Source organism: Nilaparvata lugens, unplaced genomic scaffold, assembly GCF_014356525.2.
Source record: "Nilaparvata lugens isolate BPH unplaced genomic scaffold, ASM1435652v1 scaffold5864, whole genome shotgun sequence".
NCBI lineage: Eukaryota > Metazoa > Arthropoda > Insecta > Hemiptera > Delphacidae > Nilaparvata > Nilaparvata lugens.
In genome coordinates this window covers 1-19,453 of record NW_024091641.1, presented here as the reverse complement: position 1 = coordinate 19,453, position 19,453 = coordinate 1, and the positions used below count along the sequence as shown (strand labels likewise).

Sequence of the window (19,453 nt, the reverse complement as noted above, 5' to 3'; positions counted from 1 at the left end):
TAAATAACCTGCCGAGTTATCCTGAAATTTTCAGGTCAACGCAATAATTATGATGATCTAGGTAATAAGGTAATTTTGTAACCTCAATTGACAGATAATTGTAAGGATTATGACAAACTTGTGGTTTTTCTGAACAAGACACTAAGTATTCGAGGTTGCAAGTTTCACAACGTTCGAGAAGATATTGAAATACTGCAGAATTTTCCTCTACAGAACAATAATTATCATTATATCTTTCGTATTTTTTATTTGTTTTCGTGAGATTTGCCTAATTTTACTCCCAAGTTACATTTTCCCCTTTAATACTAATTTGAAGAAAATTAAATTACTTGATGCCGTAAGATTTGACGAACCGAACGGCTCAACTTCCCACATCTTTCAGATTCTCAAGAAATGGTCAAAATAACACGTGATGAACTGAAATCATGAGGAACTGAGACCTCCCTTCAATGTAGACCTCTACAGTACAACGTAGATCGATCACATTCAAGTACGACATTCCTATTTTATACACAACGTCACAGAACTATCTCGACCAATCAGAGACAAGTAGGAGGACACTCCCATTTTTAACGCGTTCTCATTGGTTGGTCGATATCACAAGAGAATGTCAACAGTTGTAAACTGCAATCATTCCTGGACTTCTCACTCGAATCCCAATTCAGCATCGGAAATGGTAGAATCCAAGACGACTTATAATGCAATTACATAATTCATTTTCCCTTTTCTCTTGTATTGCCGTTTGTTCTTTGCTCTACTTTCTAAATCTGTAAAGGTTATATTAATTGACCGAGCAAAGTGAGGTCTAAGATTCAAGTCGACGGTTTGGCAATTCTCTTAATATTTAAATGTTTATATGTTGCGCATTTACGACGAAACGCAGTGAATAGATTTTCATGAAATTTGACAGGTATGTTCCTTTTTTAATTGCGCGTCGACGTTTAAACAAGGTTTTTGGAAATTTTGCATTTCAAGGATAATATATAAAAGGAAAAAGGAGCCTCCTTCTTACGCCAATATAAGAGTAAAAATCAGACTATAGAATTATTCATCATAAATCAGCTGACAAGTGATTACACAGATGTGTGGAGAAGCCAGTCTATTGCTGTATTTCCAAAAGGTCTATAGTTTCAATCAGGTACTTGTGGATGAGAATACTGCGTGAGGTCTACTGTTCACAGAACTACTAGTTTATTTCTACTTAACAATTTAAGTCACAAAGTATCACAGTATAATGGTGCTTGTCCCCACACAAGTCTAAGACTCATGTGGGACTATTTTCAATTACAATTACAATTTTTTGTTGTGTCGGTGCAAATCAATATTATGTATTTCGTAGGCTATATTTTGTATAGTTTTTTCGGCCATCGGTTGTTAGCTGTGTCGTGGTTGTCTGTTATTAAATAATAATGTTGGCACGGTTGAAATGCAGTCGTTGACTGATGGCTCAGGATTTTGTATAACGAAATTACAAATTTTCTACAAAACTTGCAAATTTTGCATGACGTAGCGATAATATTCTTGGTTGATAATGCTTTGTAAACTGATTTTTAGTCCTATAGCCTAAAACATTTATGTATGTATTCTTGTGCACTGTATATGATGATAAATAATTATTGAATTGAATGTTATTCCATAGAGAAACAATAGCGTAAGTAGATATCCCATGGTATAGCGCGTTTTTGTCGCAACTTTTACTGTTATCTCAAGCCGATTATTGTCGATTTTTACTGTTTTGACCGGGTAAGAGTGTATGAACGGCACAATATGAGAGACTACCAGTGTCATAAAGTTTCACAGGAAAGAACTACGTGGACTATCAGCTTAAGATAACAGTAAAAGTTGCGACATAAACGCCCTATACCATGGGATATCTACTTATGCTTTGTTTCTCTATGGTTATTCTTAGCTACCACAATATCAAATTCAATAATGCACAGAACTGTGAATTTGGATTTTCGTTTTAATAATAATTATTAATTCATATCATTTGAATAATTGCAACAAGGAATTTTCTGTTAAAAAATGGGATATCTACTTATGCTATTGTTTCTCTATGGTTATTCTTAGCTACCACAATATCAAATTCAATAATGCACAGAACTGTGCATTTGGATTTTCGTCTTAATAATAATTATTAATTCATTATCATTTGAATAATTGCAACAACAAGGAATTTTCTGTTAAAACACGAGTTATTAACTTTTGTCAAGATAAAATTTTAACAATTCAGTCAAGTTAATAACTCGAGTTATTAACTCCGGTATAAACGCAGCTTTAGGCCGGTTGCAGACGAACACTATCGCATGTGGGATTTGGGACCGACATACCACAGAACAATACGTCTAAAGCAGAGAGTCTTTCACACTACATTTGAGAAAACGCTCATTAGTGTGATTGTGGTATAAAAGCTAGGGTTACGTCCGATGAGCGATTTCCGATGAGCGATTTTGGGGGTTAGCAGTCCACTGAGCGATCCATTGTTCAGAATGACAACAAGGATAGGCAGACGCTATGAATGGGAGAACTTGGGTGTCATTAATCATCAGTGACAGTGACGGAGAAAGGCTACAAGCGATAAAGTATCTCACAGATATCAAGAAGATTTAAGATCAACTTCACATCTGAAGAAATCTACAACTACAAGTAGTCACAATTTCAAGTTTATGCCATAGAGAAACAATAGCGTAAGTAAATATCCCATGGTATAGGGAATTTATGTCGCAACTTTTTGTTATCTCAAGCCGATTACTGTCGATTATTGTCAATTTTTACTGTTTTTTTTTGGGTGATAGTGTATGAACGGCACAATTTGAGAGACTACCAGCGTCACACAGCTGCATGGGAAAGAACTACGTGAACTATCGGCTTGGGATAACAGTAAAAGTAGCGACATAAACTCCCTATACCATGGGATATCTACTTATGCTATCGTTTCTCTATGTTTATGCCAATCTACAATCATTATAGAAGTAATACATATAGTATAATAGAAGCGAAATGGCTCCTATATTTTTATTCACATAACAGATTCCATCAACGGAGCTCAAAATCTACATTTAAACTTAGGCGCTTAAATCCCAAAAATTAATAATCTGAGATGTTTTTCATTGAGTTGTTTGATAATACCCAAATCGAATTTTTTAACGGTTTGTTGAAATATTGTTTATTGGATACAATATTATTCTTCAGCAAATGATTCATTTTTATAGGTAGGTACTGATTCAATCATCATCAGAGTATACACTTACGCTTGTGGCCTTCCTCCGTCTCTGTCCCTATTTGGTAGAGAGTTAGTGGGAAGGATACTTCGAATATTCTTTCCGAAGAAATGGACATTGATATGTCCAAAGCTCCGCCAATTTATGTAGATGCATAACAATATTATCTATCTATCTATAGTTATTACAATTGTTTTTTTTTTCATATTATATAAGCTCAATAATTATTTTCTTAATTTATATTTTGTAAATTCATCCATAATTTTGCTGTATTGTAAGCTATTGTATATAAGTGTATAAGCCGTATATATTGTAATCTACATAAATAAGTACTCAATCAATCAATCAATCCCTGATTATTATTACTCCTAAGTCCTCCCATTCATAGCGTCTGCCTATCCTTATTGTTATTCTGAACAATGGATCGCTCAGTGGACTGCTAACCCCCAAATCGCTCATCGACGACACCGAAGCTAGGGGAAGCGTGGTGCTCAACCAGTGATACCACAATCTCAAGGAAAATAATCGCTACCACAGGCGCAACGCCATGTAGAAGTATCAGTGCCCACTGCCATGCCTGCCAATGTATTCCAAATGCGCTGCGTTTGTGGTACCACAGATGGGAAATAGTAGCTCCCACATCCCACATGCGATAGTGGTTCGTCTGCAACCGGCCTAAAGCTGCGTTTACACCAAAGTTATTAACAAAATGTTTATTTTGCCGTCCTTATAGATTCTATTAGATTGAAGATAGCTTATACACATTATGTGTTTGTCAAGCTCCGTTTAATCTATAGACAGAAAAATAAACATTTTGTTAATAACTTTGTTGTAAACGCAGCTTTAGTTTTTTTATTAGTCATTATCAATATTTTTATCACAGCATTCAAGTTCACTTATTCATTAAATCGTAAAGTATTTTAGCCTATATCATTGGAAATCACCTATAGATACAATTGGACATTTTTGAATTGATTGAATATTTCCTATCATTGATTAGATTTAGTATTCTATTTTGAGGGTCAGGAAGGAACTGACATTTTTTTGAAATTGAAATTTATTCACACACTGATATTTTTCAAATATTTTTACAATGCAATCATTATATTTATAAACTATTTTATAAACTATTTTGTAAACTATTTGACACATGCTTCAAAATGCAGAAAAGCACTTCGGGTTCTTGAGGAGGGGTCCTTCTTCTTCCTGTAAACTATACTCAGGAGACTCCAGCTTATTTTCTGTTCCAGCTATCTATTTCTTGCAAGTGTTTCATTTGTGTTCAAAATTCAGAAATTTTCAATTTGACCGAATTAATCATGCATCAGACTCGAGGTAGAAATGCATGTTTGTTCCAGCTCCCAATTCATAGACTCTCTCCACTTGAAAAAGGGCCGTATACTCAGGATTGAAGTTTTATATTGTATTCCAGAGGATATTAGGTTGTGTGGGGTTATAAAGTGTTTTTATCTAAGATAACCAGGACATTGGTGGAGGCATGTCCCTATACAATAGAGGAGTGCTGCAGCGCATTCTCAGGATCCCGATCCTGAACTTGACATGTTGCATGCCACTGAGCCTTGCTCAAATGTGTGGCTTTACGCAACTAATTGTAATAAATAAATAATATAAAAAAATAAACACACTCCCACAAAAACTTGATGATAATATTTTAACCCCTCTATAAAGGAAATCCTGATATTTTTTTTTGATTTCTTTAAAAAAATCTAAACATTTTCTTTTCATCCCTTGACAATTGTTTTAATAAGGTTGGACAGTTTATACCATAATGTTTTCTACCCTATTACTACAACCCTTTTTCACGTATCGGTCGATATTAGCCGAACCCGATTAGCTTAGTAGTAAGTTGACTGGTGGTTGTTAGTTTGGAAGCTGCTTTACATAATTGGATTACTGTATTGCTTTACAACAAACAGATACACTTCACTTTCATTTTTGGTTAAAAAAGTGGATACACTTAAATTTACAGAAATTTGTTAAATTTACCAAAATTCAACCTCCTAAAGTTTATCCTCTTGAATTTCAAAAAACCGATTCCCATTATTTTTGAGTCGAATTTATTTTGTAAGATTCTTAATTTAATTGAAAAATATAATTTCTTGCTTAATCCTATTATATTAAGCGAGCAGTTTCTGTATTTATATATCTGGTTATTTTTATATCTAGCTATTTTTATAACTCGTTATTTATGTTTTACGGATCTCGAAAACGGCTCTAACGGCTTTCACTAAATTTGGAACATAGTAGGTTTATCATGTAAAGATTCGATTGCACTAGATCTCATTCTTTGGAAAACTCGCTGAACGACATTAAAAGGATAATTCATCCTTGGAAAACAGATGATAATTTCGTCGTCTCTCGATAACAGAAGATGCGTGTGCCTGTGTGGGAAGAGAGACAGAATTTTTTCCAGCTGTGTAATCATAATCAATCAGCGAGAAATCTTATCTAGCTAGACAATTTAATCGATTTGATCAACATAATCTGATTTGTTGACATGACATGATAATCCTCCCAAACTAGAGTATATAATAATTTTCAAAGTTGATCATTATTTGATAATTTCAAGTGATTTGTGAGTGTTATTTTGTTATTTAATTTGGTTTGTATATAATCTAAATAATAATCTTTTGTTTTCGAATGTTTGAACAGAAAATTGAACCTGAATTCAAGTGTATGGAACGTAACCTACTATCTGGACTATTTATAGTGTATAAATCAAAATTCGAGAAAGAAACAGTTTTGGGCTGTTCCTGTTAGTACTTCCCCAATCATTTTAAAAAACTGTTCGGTTTATCAAAGTCAATAATAAACGAGCAAGCTCGGTGCCCTGATATAAAATAAATTTGATTATTTTAAACAAGAATGAACTGTTATATTACCTCAATAAACCTGTATCAGCTACCGTCTATAGAAGGCATTGACAAGACAGAGGATCGGCAACGTTGTTCTGCTATAATATATCTCCATCGCCATTATAACCTGGACCTGACTATGGTCTCATATCCTGCCCGCAGATCGCTTTCTGTGAGTCCAGTCCCTCAGTTACTAAAATCTTCAAATGCTTCCCATCACTACTAATTGATTACTTATGCATTTATTACCGAGCGAAGTGAGGTCTAAGATTCAAGTCGACGGTTTGGCATTTCTCTTAATGTTTAAATGTTTATATGTTTGCGCAGTTACGGCAAAACGCGTAATAGATTTTCATGAAATTTGACAGTTATGTTCCCTTTTTAATTCGCGTCGATGTATATACAAGGTTTTTGGAAATTTTGCATTTCAAGGATAATATAAAAGGTAAAAGGAGCCTCCTTCATACGCCAATATAAGTGTAAAAATCAGACTATAGAATTATTCATCATAAATCAGCTGACAAGTGATTACACAGATGTGTGGAGAAGCCAGTCTATTGCTGTTATTTCCATAAGGTCTATAGTTTCAATCAGTACTTGTGGATGAGAATACTGCGTGAGTTCTGTGAACAGTAGACCTCGCGCAGTTATAACGAAGTCCCAAACCATAAGCACATCCACACTGATACACTAACTATTTATTTGATCAGATCATGCTTATACAAGATTTAATTATCATATAACGCTTTCCGGAATTTAGCGCGATAAAACCAGAAGACATCTAGTCGCCCAGACGAGCTGTTATAAGTTCTTTGCATCCTATCTAATAGTGCATAAAAATTGCATTCAATGAGGCATGCAATTTATAGTCTACACAGCTGCTAATTTTTTACCAAGTTACATTGAGATATTGAATTGCATGCGTCATGGCATGCAATTTATAGTCAACTCGATAGCTGATTTATGATGAATAATTCTATAGTATGATTTTCACTCTAATATTGACGTATGAAGGAGGCTCCTTTTTCCTTTTATATTATCCTTGAAATGCAAAATTTCCAAAAACCTTGTATATACGTCGACGCGCAATTAAAAAGGAAAATACCTGTCAAATTTCATGAAAATCTATTACCGCGTTTCGCCGTAAATGCGCAACATATAAACTTTAAAACATTCAAACATTTAAACATTAAGAGAAATGCCAAACCGTCGACTTGAATCTTTGACCTCACTTCGCTCGGTCTACTAGTATGAGAACCTAATTCAAGTACATAATTATTTGTATTTTATATTATTCATCATTTTTGTATTTACTGTATTGTGGAATAAAGAACATTCTTGATAGATTGAGATTTCTTAGAGGAGTTTTTCTATCCAATCAAAGTAGGTAGGTCATTGACTTAGTAACCCCTAGCAGGAAGCTCATTGCTAGAGGTACATTACAAATGTCCTATTGTTCTTATCGCCCCACTCAAGTCATTAGCTTCAACGGAATAATCAAAGTACATCACACTAATATACAGTAAATATTGTCTTGGGAAAAATTAGACTGTTGATGAGGACTGAACTTTGAAAATTTTCTTTTCAAACTTATTGTTTAATGTTAATGATTCTTAGTCCGAGTTTGTCAAAAACATTAATCAACATTTTTGATAGCATAGTTGCCACTTTTCCATCATCTATACTATGATAAGGGAAGGATTATTAGCTTTGGCCGAAAATTTCGAAAACATATGTCTGTAAAATGGATTAATAAATAATTATTATTAGCCCCCCTATTAAAATTTCTGTTCAGAAACATCCCCATATTCACACAACATATCCCAAGTTTCATGCCGTTATGTCAAGTAGTTTTCAAGTCTACAGGGAGCAAACAAACACACAGATTATTTTTTTTTTTATAAATAGATTTCCATTCGGCTCAAACAAAAGCCTCTTTAAATGAAGGTAGAATGATAAGGATTCAGTTCTGTTGTTTTAACATTTTTTCAAATCACTTCAAAAAGTTCATGTAGTACCTACTATTGTGTTTGAGACACTTCTGGCGCTATCATAGTTTCACCACTATTCTGTCCACAGTCCTATCTCTTGCAGTCGTTAACTATATCTATAATAATTATATAAAGTAAAGAGCTGGCTTATGCACGACGGGATAGGAAAATTAGTTTGACGCATCATCACGTCTGAACTACTAGACTTGAAACTTGAAATTTTGCATATACATTCTTAATTAACCGAGGATGGTTATAGGCCTATTTTCATTTCTTCAAGATTTCAGGTTTCAGCTGTGAATAACAAATAGTAGGTTTTTGATTTTGTATTCAAATTTTTTAAATAAGTGCAATATTTCTAAAGTTTTTAATTTATTGTGATACATTTTGTAATTCATTTAGAGTATAAAAACAAACTTCAAAATTCACAATTTTATCATCATTCCTGGACCAGAAATCAAGTGACGAAGCAGTGTGTGATTACATAACCTTAACTTTTGGACAACATTAACATTTTATCAAAATTTTTGGAGAGAAATAGTACAGGCTCAGCCTAGTTTTACCTCCAATGTCATAATTGTATTATGATTATAGTAATTTATACAATAAATAAATAAAAATAAAAATAAATTTCATTACGTCTTTGTTTGTCAAGTTTAAAAGTAGACCCTTGCGGAGCACGGGTTACCTGCTAGTCAGAATAAAAGATAACTAATACAGGTATACCTGATCTAATAATGATTGTTGATTCTTCTCAACAATGATCAATACTATTCTGAACACTATGGGCCGGCCGGTTTCCGAGCTCGAGATTCAGTCAAGTTCTAGACTTTAAAAAGTTTCCGGTTTCCGAAACGGGGCGCAGTCGCAGTCCACGTTTAAATTAAATTTTGAAAAACTAGAAAATTGAAAACAAAATAGAATAAAGAGAGAATAAGGTAAAGTTTCAGCCATTTTGAATTATTTAGAAATGTTTCTTTTCGTTAAGGGAAAACGTTTCCAATTATAGAAATGAGAAAATAAAGATTATCATAAAAAGAACGACTACGCCCCGTTTTGGAAAGTCAATTTTCTGACTCCAGCTGTTTAAAGTCTAGAACTTAGCTGAATCCCGAGCTCGGAAACCGGCCCTATATCTTTATATGAATTAAAGATATATTATAATGAAAATTGGATGTAATAATTGAAATATTTTTCATAATTTTTTCTAGGGCTTTTTCTAGTAGTGAAAACATTTGCCGAATTTAAAGTGATGACAGTACGTCAAATTTATATAAGAAACTTCTCTTTATGCATGGATGAGGAAGGATGAATTTACAGTGAATAATAACGTTTCTATGTATAACCTGAGAGTTACATCTCATAACATTTATAATATTATACTATTCAGATTTGACAATAGTGCGAAGACAATTGGGTATCTTAGCTCAAAATAATAAATATCATGCCAAATGCATTGTCAGAATCTCTTCTAATAGGGGTAGACAGAGGATGGAACAGATAAATAAGTGGGTGATACAGAAATTTTTCTTCGACATCAGTCAAATATTATAATTACTAGTAATTATTGTTAACTTCGATTTTGTAGCTTTGATTATTAGTAATAAATTTTTATATGTCTAAACAGCTGATACTCTCACTCAGCGGTCAGGTTTTGCCTTGCTGGGTGGTGCCATGTAATTTTAATTTATTTGTAAAATAGCATAATATTATATATCTAGAATATTTCTTTTGTAAGTTTTTATTTGGTATTTTGTTTTATGGGTAATAAGATGTTAAAAAAAATTGAAGTTCATTATATTTCATAATTATAAAGAATATATATTTTGGTATTCTTCATAGTGAACAAACAATTTCGCAAAGGTGTTTAGTTAGAAATGGATTGAACTATCTGCTTTGTCTAATGACAGACAAGGATAGTAACACCAATGTTAATCAGGGGCCTGTTACATTAAAACTTGGAAGTCCTGTAATATAGGAACAGCTGATTTTTTCGGCTATATTGAGCATGTAATTGGAATGGTGATTCTCCTGTATTACATGTGTTAATATTTTAATAATATATAACAACGTGACTTATAAGTTTTATGAAACAGGGCCGAGATGCTGATTTTGAAAAGTGAATCTCTCTATAGAGTGTTTCATTCTAATTTGAAATATCAATTCAATTCGTAACCGTGATAAAATCAACGACACTGTCAAATAGCATTACTAATTAATAGACAATTCGCACTATTTAATAGACACAAATAAATTATAGTTCTACAAGAAATTCGTTTCAAGCATTGACAGGTTGATGAGAAAATAATTATCTAGTTAGGGCTCTGGAATCACTAGATTTACAGAAAAAACTCTGCTAACGATAGGAAACTTTCTGTTATAATGGAAACTATTAATGAAGTAGTAGGCTATATTATAGTGAGGTCCACGTTATAATGGCAGAGAAGAAAGATAGGAGAAAAGCGTTGCCGATTCTCTGCCTTGCACTGCCTTATATAGGGGATAGCTAGTACCCGTTATCTGATCTATTTATCAACTGTTCATTCTTGTTTAAGATAATTATATTTTATTCTTCAAGAAATAGGTAGTTATTTGTATATCTAGAGTGAAAAGTACTGTTTTTTCTCCCTGAGGGAGAAAAAGCATTTTTCACTCGTGATATACACAACATTTTTCCTCTACCTACATTTTTATAAAAACTGCAAATAGAATAATTTTTAAAAACGTACTTGACCAAACAATGTGTTACAACATAATCTAAAAATGAAACAGAAACAGCTGGCTTGTAATCAAAGTTCTCCGCCGACAGCGCTATGCGCTATTGTCGGCAAAAGTTGTAACAACAATGGCCGCCACAACTACAGCTATGATGAAGTTCCCGTTTCAAATTTGATTAGTTAATGAGGAATATTCGTTGGCTGGTATTTTGAATAACATGGAATAAAAAAAATTTTAACATTTTTTTAGTACAGTGATTTGAAGTTTGTGATAATTTTAGCATACAAACATAAATTTCATATATTGATCAAATGTCTGGTTGAGGTATTGAATTTAGTTAGTTTAATGACTACTCTATATGCTTCCTCATCTGAGCTTAGACCTTCTAACCTATTTCAAATGTACGTTTTTAAAATAGAGATGCTTCCCATGTTATTTAAATGGAGTTACTTTTCCTCCCGAGGGAGTTTTCCTGTTTTTCCTCCCGAGACCGAAAAAGTGACACTTTAGTATTATCCCGGGAGTAAAGTAAGCACTTTAGACAGTAGGTGGAGGAAAATATATTTTTCAATGATTGAATAATAAATTTTCATAATAGAGATTTAATAAATTGTTAATTATATTTATATTTCTACATTGTTGAAAACCCATCTGGCACCGTTGCGGAGCTAAAAAGGTAGCGCTATCTGCTTTGTCGAATGATAGACAAGGATAGCAACAGCGATGTTTATTACAGACTGCCATTAAAACGTGGATCTCCCTATAGTAACTCACATACGGTACCCTACTTTTTTCCAAAAAAAAAAATCACAATTGAATAAGCCTATCAAGTTTTTGTGACGAGAAAATTATTAAACGAATACAAAGGACTGATTTATAACATCCCACGCCAGAAGTATGTATGTAGCTTCAGATTCACAAAACATTTCAAGGACAGCTGGTTGAATTACATGTTATTAATCCTTCAGTAGACCAATTACATACATGTTATGCAATTGTCACTGTTTAAACAAGTTGAAAAGTAAATGTTTCCAATTACGTTCTTCTAAATTCTTCTTCTAAGTTCTTCTACATTCATTAATCATGACTTGAATAAAATAAAACTGATATCCTATACTATTAAACGAACAACTTCTGTTTTTATGTTCATATGTTTAGATGTTATTATCACGGTATATAGAAGAAGACGGCAGGTGTCACGCGCATGTTTGTGCTAAATTTCCGGTGTAGCTGACGTCATTTTATATCCAATCATCTGTTTTTAACAAAAATAAGTTTCATAAATTGCCGATAGGTGTTAAAAACCTCGGTTGGTGGCGATGACGCAATGTAGCTGGCTGGCCACTGCGCACACATTTCGTGGCCCCTACCGTTTTCATCTAAATACCGTGGTTTTTATGTTTGTATTTCACCGGATCTCGAAAACGGCTCTAACGATTCTCACGAAATTCAGAACATAGTAGGTTTATAATATAAAGATTCGATTGCACTGGGTCTCATCCCTGGGAAAATTCGCTGAAGGACATTGAAAGATAATTATTATTCATCCTTGGAAAAACAGCTGATAATTCATCAGTCATATCTCGAATACGTATCTCTGAGTGTTAATCTTTGGTGAAAACAGAAATTTTAAACTTAACCTCACTTTGGACTATTTATGTGCCAAAATCAAGGAATTGAAGAAGTTTTGGGCAATTGCCTGTTTCTCTTTCCAAATATCGTGTTGTGACTGTTCTAATAAATAAATAAATAATTATTTCGTCGTGTGTGGTGATGGAAGTGAGTGAGCGAGTTCATGTGTGTGGGACTGTGTCAAAATTATGACTCAGCTGTTGAACTTTTGTAATCATTCAATCAGGTACTTAGTGCCGGTTGCAAAAAAGCCGGGTTATTATCAATCCTGATTAATTCCAGTATATCCATCTTTTTGAAATGGTCTTCTCTGATTTGGTTCACGTGAAGTTAATCAGGATTAAAATTTAACCGGCTTTTGTGCAACTGGGCCTTTGTGAGGGAAATTTTTGCATTCCCTGGGAATTAATCTAAATTTACTGTGATTAGATAGAACAATTCTTTATGAATGCTATTATAATTTCTTCTTTCGTAATAATTTTTTTATGCTTTTGTACTCCAGAGCGAAGCTCGGTCCCCGATATTGGCTTTATTATTTTTCGAGTAGATAGAATCAACTAGATTATATGAAGGATAATAATTTTATATTAAATCATCTCAAACTGGAGGTCTGAAGTGAGTTCGTCTATAGTGAGGTTCACATTATAATGGCAGTGTTTGATTAGCAATGGTATTGCTATCCTTGTCTATCATTCAACAAAGCGAATAGCGCTATCTCTTTCTCGCTTCGCTCTGTTACCAGATTATCTTTGAACAATGTAGAATTAATAATTAAGGAAATAATTCATCTTAATTATGAAATTTCAGCATTGACAAGACAGAGAATCGGCAACGTTTTTCCCCTATCTCTCGCCCGGTCGTGTGTTAATGGGAAGGATATTTTATATCCTTCTTAAAGAATCGACAATTATCTGTTGAAACCCCGCCGATTTATGAACTTACATCACATTATTATATTATCGTTATTCTAATTGCATTTCTATATTCATTCTCATTGATTAATTACTTATACTTTGTGAAATTCGTTGAACAACTAGCATTATCGTCATTAATGTAAATTAGTGTATAAGCCAGTGAATATTGTAACATACATAAATAAAGAAATCTAATCTAATCTACTCCACTGCCATTATAACGTGGACCTCACTATAGATTATGAAGGATATTAATTTTATATTAAATCATCTCAAACTGAAGGTCTGTCTGAAGTGAGTTCGTCTACCATCAAAGATTGTATCCTTTTTTCATAATTAAACTTGATTTTTGATCATCAACAAGTTCATCACTCCCATTATTAATAAAAAATCTTCAAGTCTTATAGAAATGAGCACAAACTCTCAGCAAAAACTTAATAAAATCGGAATTAATAAAAAATTTTATGAACTTACAGAGTGTCAAGAAAAGAACAACTTGAAAATTGCCATGATTCCTAGTCAGGATGGCCATCAATGTTATGATAATATGAAATCCGATCAATCCTATCAGCCAGGGATCACGCCAATCAATCTGCAAAAATTAAAAAAATACAATACAATACAAAAATGTTAATTTTTTGAACTAGCTCACTAGCTTCTTATTTTGAAGGAAAATCTACTTATTTATTAATTGACCGAGCGAAGTGAGGTCTAAGATTAAAGTTGACGGTTTGGCATTTCTCTTAATGTTTGAATGTTTTCATGTTGCGCATTTACGGCGAAACGCTGTAATAGATTTTTATGAAATTTGACAGGTATGTTCCTTTTTAAATTGCGCGTCGACGTATATACAAGGTTTTTGGAAATTTTTCATTTCAAGGATAATATAAAAGGAAAAAGGAGCCTCCTTCATACGCCAATATTACCGTAAATATCAGACTATAGAATTATTCATCATAAATCAGCTGTCTAGTGGACTATAATACTACCCGTTCAAAAACATCGAACATCTTGAAAATGTATCTTCCATTAACGTTAGTAGACAGTTGACAAATACTACCCGTTCAAAAACATCGAACATCTTAAAATGTATCTTTCAATCAACGTTGTAGACAGTTGCAGCCAGACCTGATAACAGCGCTCACACTCACATTCCGGGACGACACGTCACGGTACGATATAGGACAGAAAGCTCTATGTTTATTTAGGATTTTTTTCTAGACATTTTTAATTCATAAATTATTTATTAATTTTTGAGAAAACATAACAACAGGTCAATGTAACTCACTGAGCGCGAGGTCTACTGTTCACAGAACTACTAGTGTAATGAAATTTATCATAAATTCATATCCAAGATGAATATAAGATCGTGGGAACATAAAAAACAAGTGTAAATAAAGTAGAATATGGTGAGTTTTTATTTGCGCTTCAATGATCATTATATTATCAACGCTAGTCTCCACCTCCACACTAGAGGTCAATAATGCTGATAACGCATATGGTGTGATCTTTCAAGAGCTCTCCATGCTATCAGGAAAAAAATAGTGATTAATCATTGGAAGATTCAACGTATTTCCGTGCTCAAGTATGTCTGTATTGATGAATTTCTATTTTCAAACAGAATAGCCGCGTTTGTTAATAATCAGTTATTAATTGAATATGATAGAAGTTGATCTACGAATTAATCATGAGTCATTCTTATGTTACACATATGAATTCATTCTTATGTTACACATATGAATGGTAAAGATGCATTTTCAATTCAATTTATTCACAAAACAGTACAATGTTTAGTTAGTTTAGTCAAGCAAGTCAATGAGAAACTTGTTGATTTATATTAAACTTGTCAGAAAAATATTGTCTACAAGTAGTTTTATACAAGCAAATTGTAAATTATTTTCTGTAATAAACAGATAGCTGTTAGAGTTCAAATTTAGAGCTTGCCGAGAGAGAGTAGTCTGTGTGAACTTGTAGAGGAGGCCATTTTTGGCAACTTTCTCATGTTTCTCACACATGTGGGAAACAAAATTGTTGAAAAAAAGGTTTTTACAAGTTGACCACGAAATGATGCTGAGCTTCTCAGCATCATTTCGTGGTCAACTTGTAAAAACCTTTTTTCAACAATTTTTTTGTTTCCCACTATGTGTGAGAAACACTGAGAAAGTTGCCAAAAAATGGCCTCCTCTACAAGTTCACACAGACTACTCTCTCTCGGCAAGCTCTAAATTTGAACTCTAACAGCTATCTGTTTATTACAGAAAATAATTTACAATTTGCTTGTATAAAACTACTTGTAGACAATATTTTTCTGACAAGTTTAATATAAATCAACAAGTTTCTCATTGACTTGCTTGACTAAACTAACTAAACATTGTACTGTTTTGTGAATAAATTGAATTGAAAATGCATCTTTACCATTCATATGTGTAACATAAGAATGAATTCATATGTGTACATAAGAATGACTCATGATTAATTCGTAGATCAACTTCTATCATATTCATTAATAACTGATTATTAACAAACGCGGCTATTCTGTTTGAAAAGAAATTCATCAATACAGACATACTTGAGCACGGAAATACGTTGAATCTTCCAATGATTAATCACTTTTTTTTCCTGATAGCATGGAGAGCTCTTGAAAGATCACACCATATGCGTTATCAGCTTATTGACCTCTAGTGTGAGGTGGAGACTAGCGTTGATAATATAATGATCATTGAAGCGCAATAAAAACTCACCATATTCTACTTTATTTACACTTGTTTTTTATGTTCCCACGATCTTATATTCATCTTGGATATGAATTTATGATAAATTTCATTACACTAGTAGTTCTGTGAACAGTAGACCTCGCGCTCAGTGATTACATTGACCTTTGTTATGTTTTCTCAAAAATTAATAAATAATTTATTAAAAATGTCTAGAAAAAACCTAAATAAACATAGAGCTTTCTGTCCTATATCGTACCGTGACGTGTCGTCCCGGAATGTGAGTGTGAGCGCTGTTATCAGGTCTGGCTGCAACTGTCTACAACGTTGATTGAAAGATACATTTTAAGATGTTCGATGTTTTTGAACGGTAGTAATTGGCAACCAATTGCCGGAATTTGTTGAAACACCAGTTGACAACTCTGGTGTAATCGCTGTTTAATAAATTGAACTAGAAAAAGACATTAAAATATATGATTGTGTTTTAAATAGTTAAGCCTACCTTTATAGCTAGAAACAACAGTAAAATTGTAGTCATAAAGCACACAATCTGTAACAAATTTTACTCAACAAATAATTTTACAAAATTTTTAAGACTAGAATCACAAGAGACTTAAGCAGTAGTCTTAATAATATTTTATATTGAATACTTACACTGGCAAGAAAGATCCAAAAACTAAAGTCGGGTACTTCAGTCTCCATTTCAAATTCTCTCATAGCACATTTCCCAACTTACATAAGTCTAAAAGAAGTGTGTGTATTAAACACAATCAATAGAATGTAACCAAAACGGAATAAAATAGTAGCCAGAGTTACAACACAACAATGAAGCAGAATGATAAAAAGTCATTGACAATATAATTTATAAAGTAAAGCCAAAAACGTGAATACAAATCAGGTTAAATTCATTTACACACCGAATTTATTAGGCTACCTTGTTCAACAAACATGAACATGAACATCTGTCATCTGTCAAGAAACAAGATGAAAATAGTGATGAAATCAGGTTGGAATCAGTTGGTTGTTGGAATTAAAAAGCATAAATAATACATCTTTATTGAGTCATAGATTTGGGTTTTAATATGAAATGAATATAATAATGATCATTATTAAATATATACTTTTTCAAATACCAAATAGATCTATTGGTTTTAAATAAATACAACTTCAAATGGATTATTTTTGTATAGATCAGCTGCACGTCAAGTTGGCAACAACAGAAACAGCAAAGCATTGAAGCAGCTGTTGGAATAATTGTTGCACGTTGCTTTTGCTTGTGAATGCGGTAAGCGGTTTTGTGGTTATTAACAATCAGTAATCAAGCAATATTAATAAATTACTGTTTAATAATAAGCTATTTATTGTTTACAAACTTTATTTCAAAATGGTTGTACTTTTAGGAGATTTGTTTCCAAATTTTAAAGCAGACACGACTATAGGGAACATTGAATTTCATGAATGGATTGGGAATGGGTAAGTTGGTTAGCGGTTCTTGTTTACTATTAAAAAAATTATTCATCATATAGAATGTTTTGTATATAAGAATTATGTATGAATAGTTTTATAGACAATTGAAGACACAGAAGCATAATCTAATCGCTCAAGCGGTACTGATATTTTTAGTATTTAGTATTTATTTAAATAAGTCCATAAAAGGGATCACTAAAGTGAAGCCCACTGGGACACGTCAAAATGTAAAAAAACAACTGCACAGAGGCAGAAATCAAATACGAAAATAGGCACTCACCACACTGCTCTCCACATACAGAACTCACGGAGTGAGTACAGAGGGTGATCCGTCAGCAGGCTCCTCAGAGCCCCTCGAAACCGCACCGCAGGCAGATCCCTGGCCACACAGAGGCAGCCTATTATAGAGGCTGATAGACATATGAGCCAGACCAGTCCGAGTTCTGCTCAGCCTCTGGTAGGGTAAATCCAGCCTGAGTCTACCCCTAGTCTCATATGGGTGGAAGCTCTGTCGGGTCACGAGCAACCCCACGTTCGCATGTGTTCTGCAAAGGGTATGGAGAACATAGAGGGAGAAGACGGTGAGGATCCTCTCTTTGATAAAGAGTGGGCGACAGTGGGCTAATCTACCAGCCCCACAAATAATCCTCAGGGCCCTCTTCTGGAGACGAAGGACTCGGGCGACATCTGTGGCTCCACCCCAGAGGGGGAGGCCATATAAAATCACGCTCTGAAAAAAGCCAAAATAGCACATTTTAAGATAATGAGGTGGCACACTGTGTTTGAGACCCCTCAGCAGGAAAACCACTCTGCTCAACCTGGCGCAAACACTGTCTCAATGTGCTCGCCCCATGAGAGCTTCCTGTCAAGGGTAAACCCTAACAGTTTGACAGGCGCAAAATTGTATTCATTCCCATTCTGAGACTGAACACAATAGACTGAGTTTGTCTTTTGAGGAGGAAGCGATTGGCAGAGAACCAGTCCGATGCAAATGCTGCAGTCTCCACCATAGCTGCCCTCAGTACTCCCATCACGACCAGCATTGAAGGGTGGTGTCGTCCGCATAACAGACAACACACCTGCCATCCACCTGAGCTATATCGTTAACTGAAATAAGAAACAACAGAGGCCCCAGGACAGAGCCCTGAGGCACTCCACAGTCAACAATCCCTGATCTCAGAGAGAACTCCATTAGCCAGCACCGCCTGTCTGCGACCCCCAGGTAGGCCTGAATCAGTTTGAGAGGAGACGGTCCCACACCATAATGCCTAAGCTTGTCCACGAGAATAGCATGATCCATGTATCAAAGGCCTTGCTGAGATCACCAAGGTGAGCCCAGCAAGTCCACGTGCCTCAAAGCAATCAATATCTTGGAAAGAGGAAATCTACTGCATCAGTGTGGATCTATTTTTCCTGAAACCAAACTGGGTGGTCGCAAACAGGCCGCACTGGTCACAATAAGCAAGGAGTTGCTCAGCAATAAGAATTTCAAAAATCTCGATATAATAGGCAGGATGGAGATAGGCCTATAGTTAGTAGACTCTATCACCCTTCTTAAAGACAGGCACTGTCTTAGAAATTTTAAGTTGAGAAGGAATACGACTGCTGGAAACACAGATTAATACAAACAGTCAGGGGAGAAAACAATAAGAGCTAATACATCCTAATAGTAGCACTGGTCATACCATAAATGTCTTACTAACCGAGTTGCTCAAACATTTCACAACTCGAGTGACATCATCAAAGTAATATGGCGCCAGGTCAACAGCCGAAGAGCGGGGGGCCGAACCGAAGCCGAGAGCAGATCCGCCGCCACCACAGGGGAAGCTCGGATCCCCTCGCAGATACCGCGAATAGAGCTGGTCACGCGTCGTGAAGATCATCCGCAGATACCGGAACGCACCAGGAGCTGGTACACCCGCA

The 19,453-nt window shown here is 34.3% G+C and overlaps 1 protein-coding gene across 1 annotated transcript; it reads right to left on the bottom strand.

The window, feature by feature from the left end:
- Nucleotides 1-13,826: 13,826 nt before the first annotated feature.
- On the bottom strand, nt 13,827-17,025 carry LOC120356125 (transmembrane protein 18-like; the record flags this gene model as incomplete). Its single annotated transcript, XM_039444968.1, has 2 exons — nt 16,718-17,025; nt 13,827-13,944 (listed from the first exon to the last, which is right to left on the bottom strand). Coding segments are annotated over exons 1-2 (181 nt in total), but the record flags the coding sequence as incomplete, so codon positions are not given.
- Nucleotides 17,026-19,453: the final 2,428 nt, after the last annotated feature.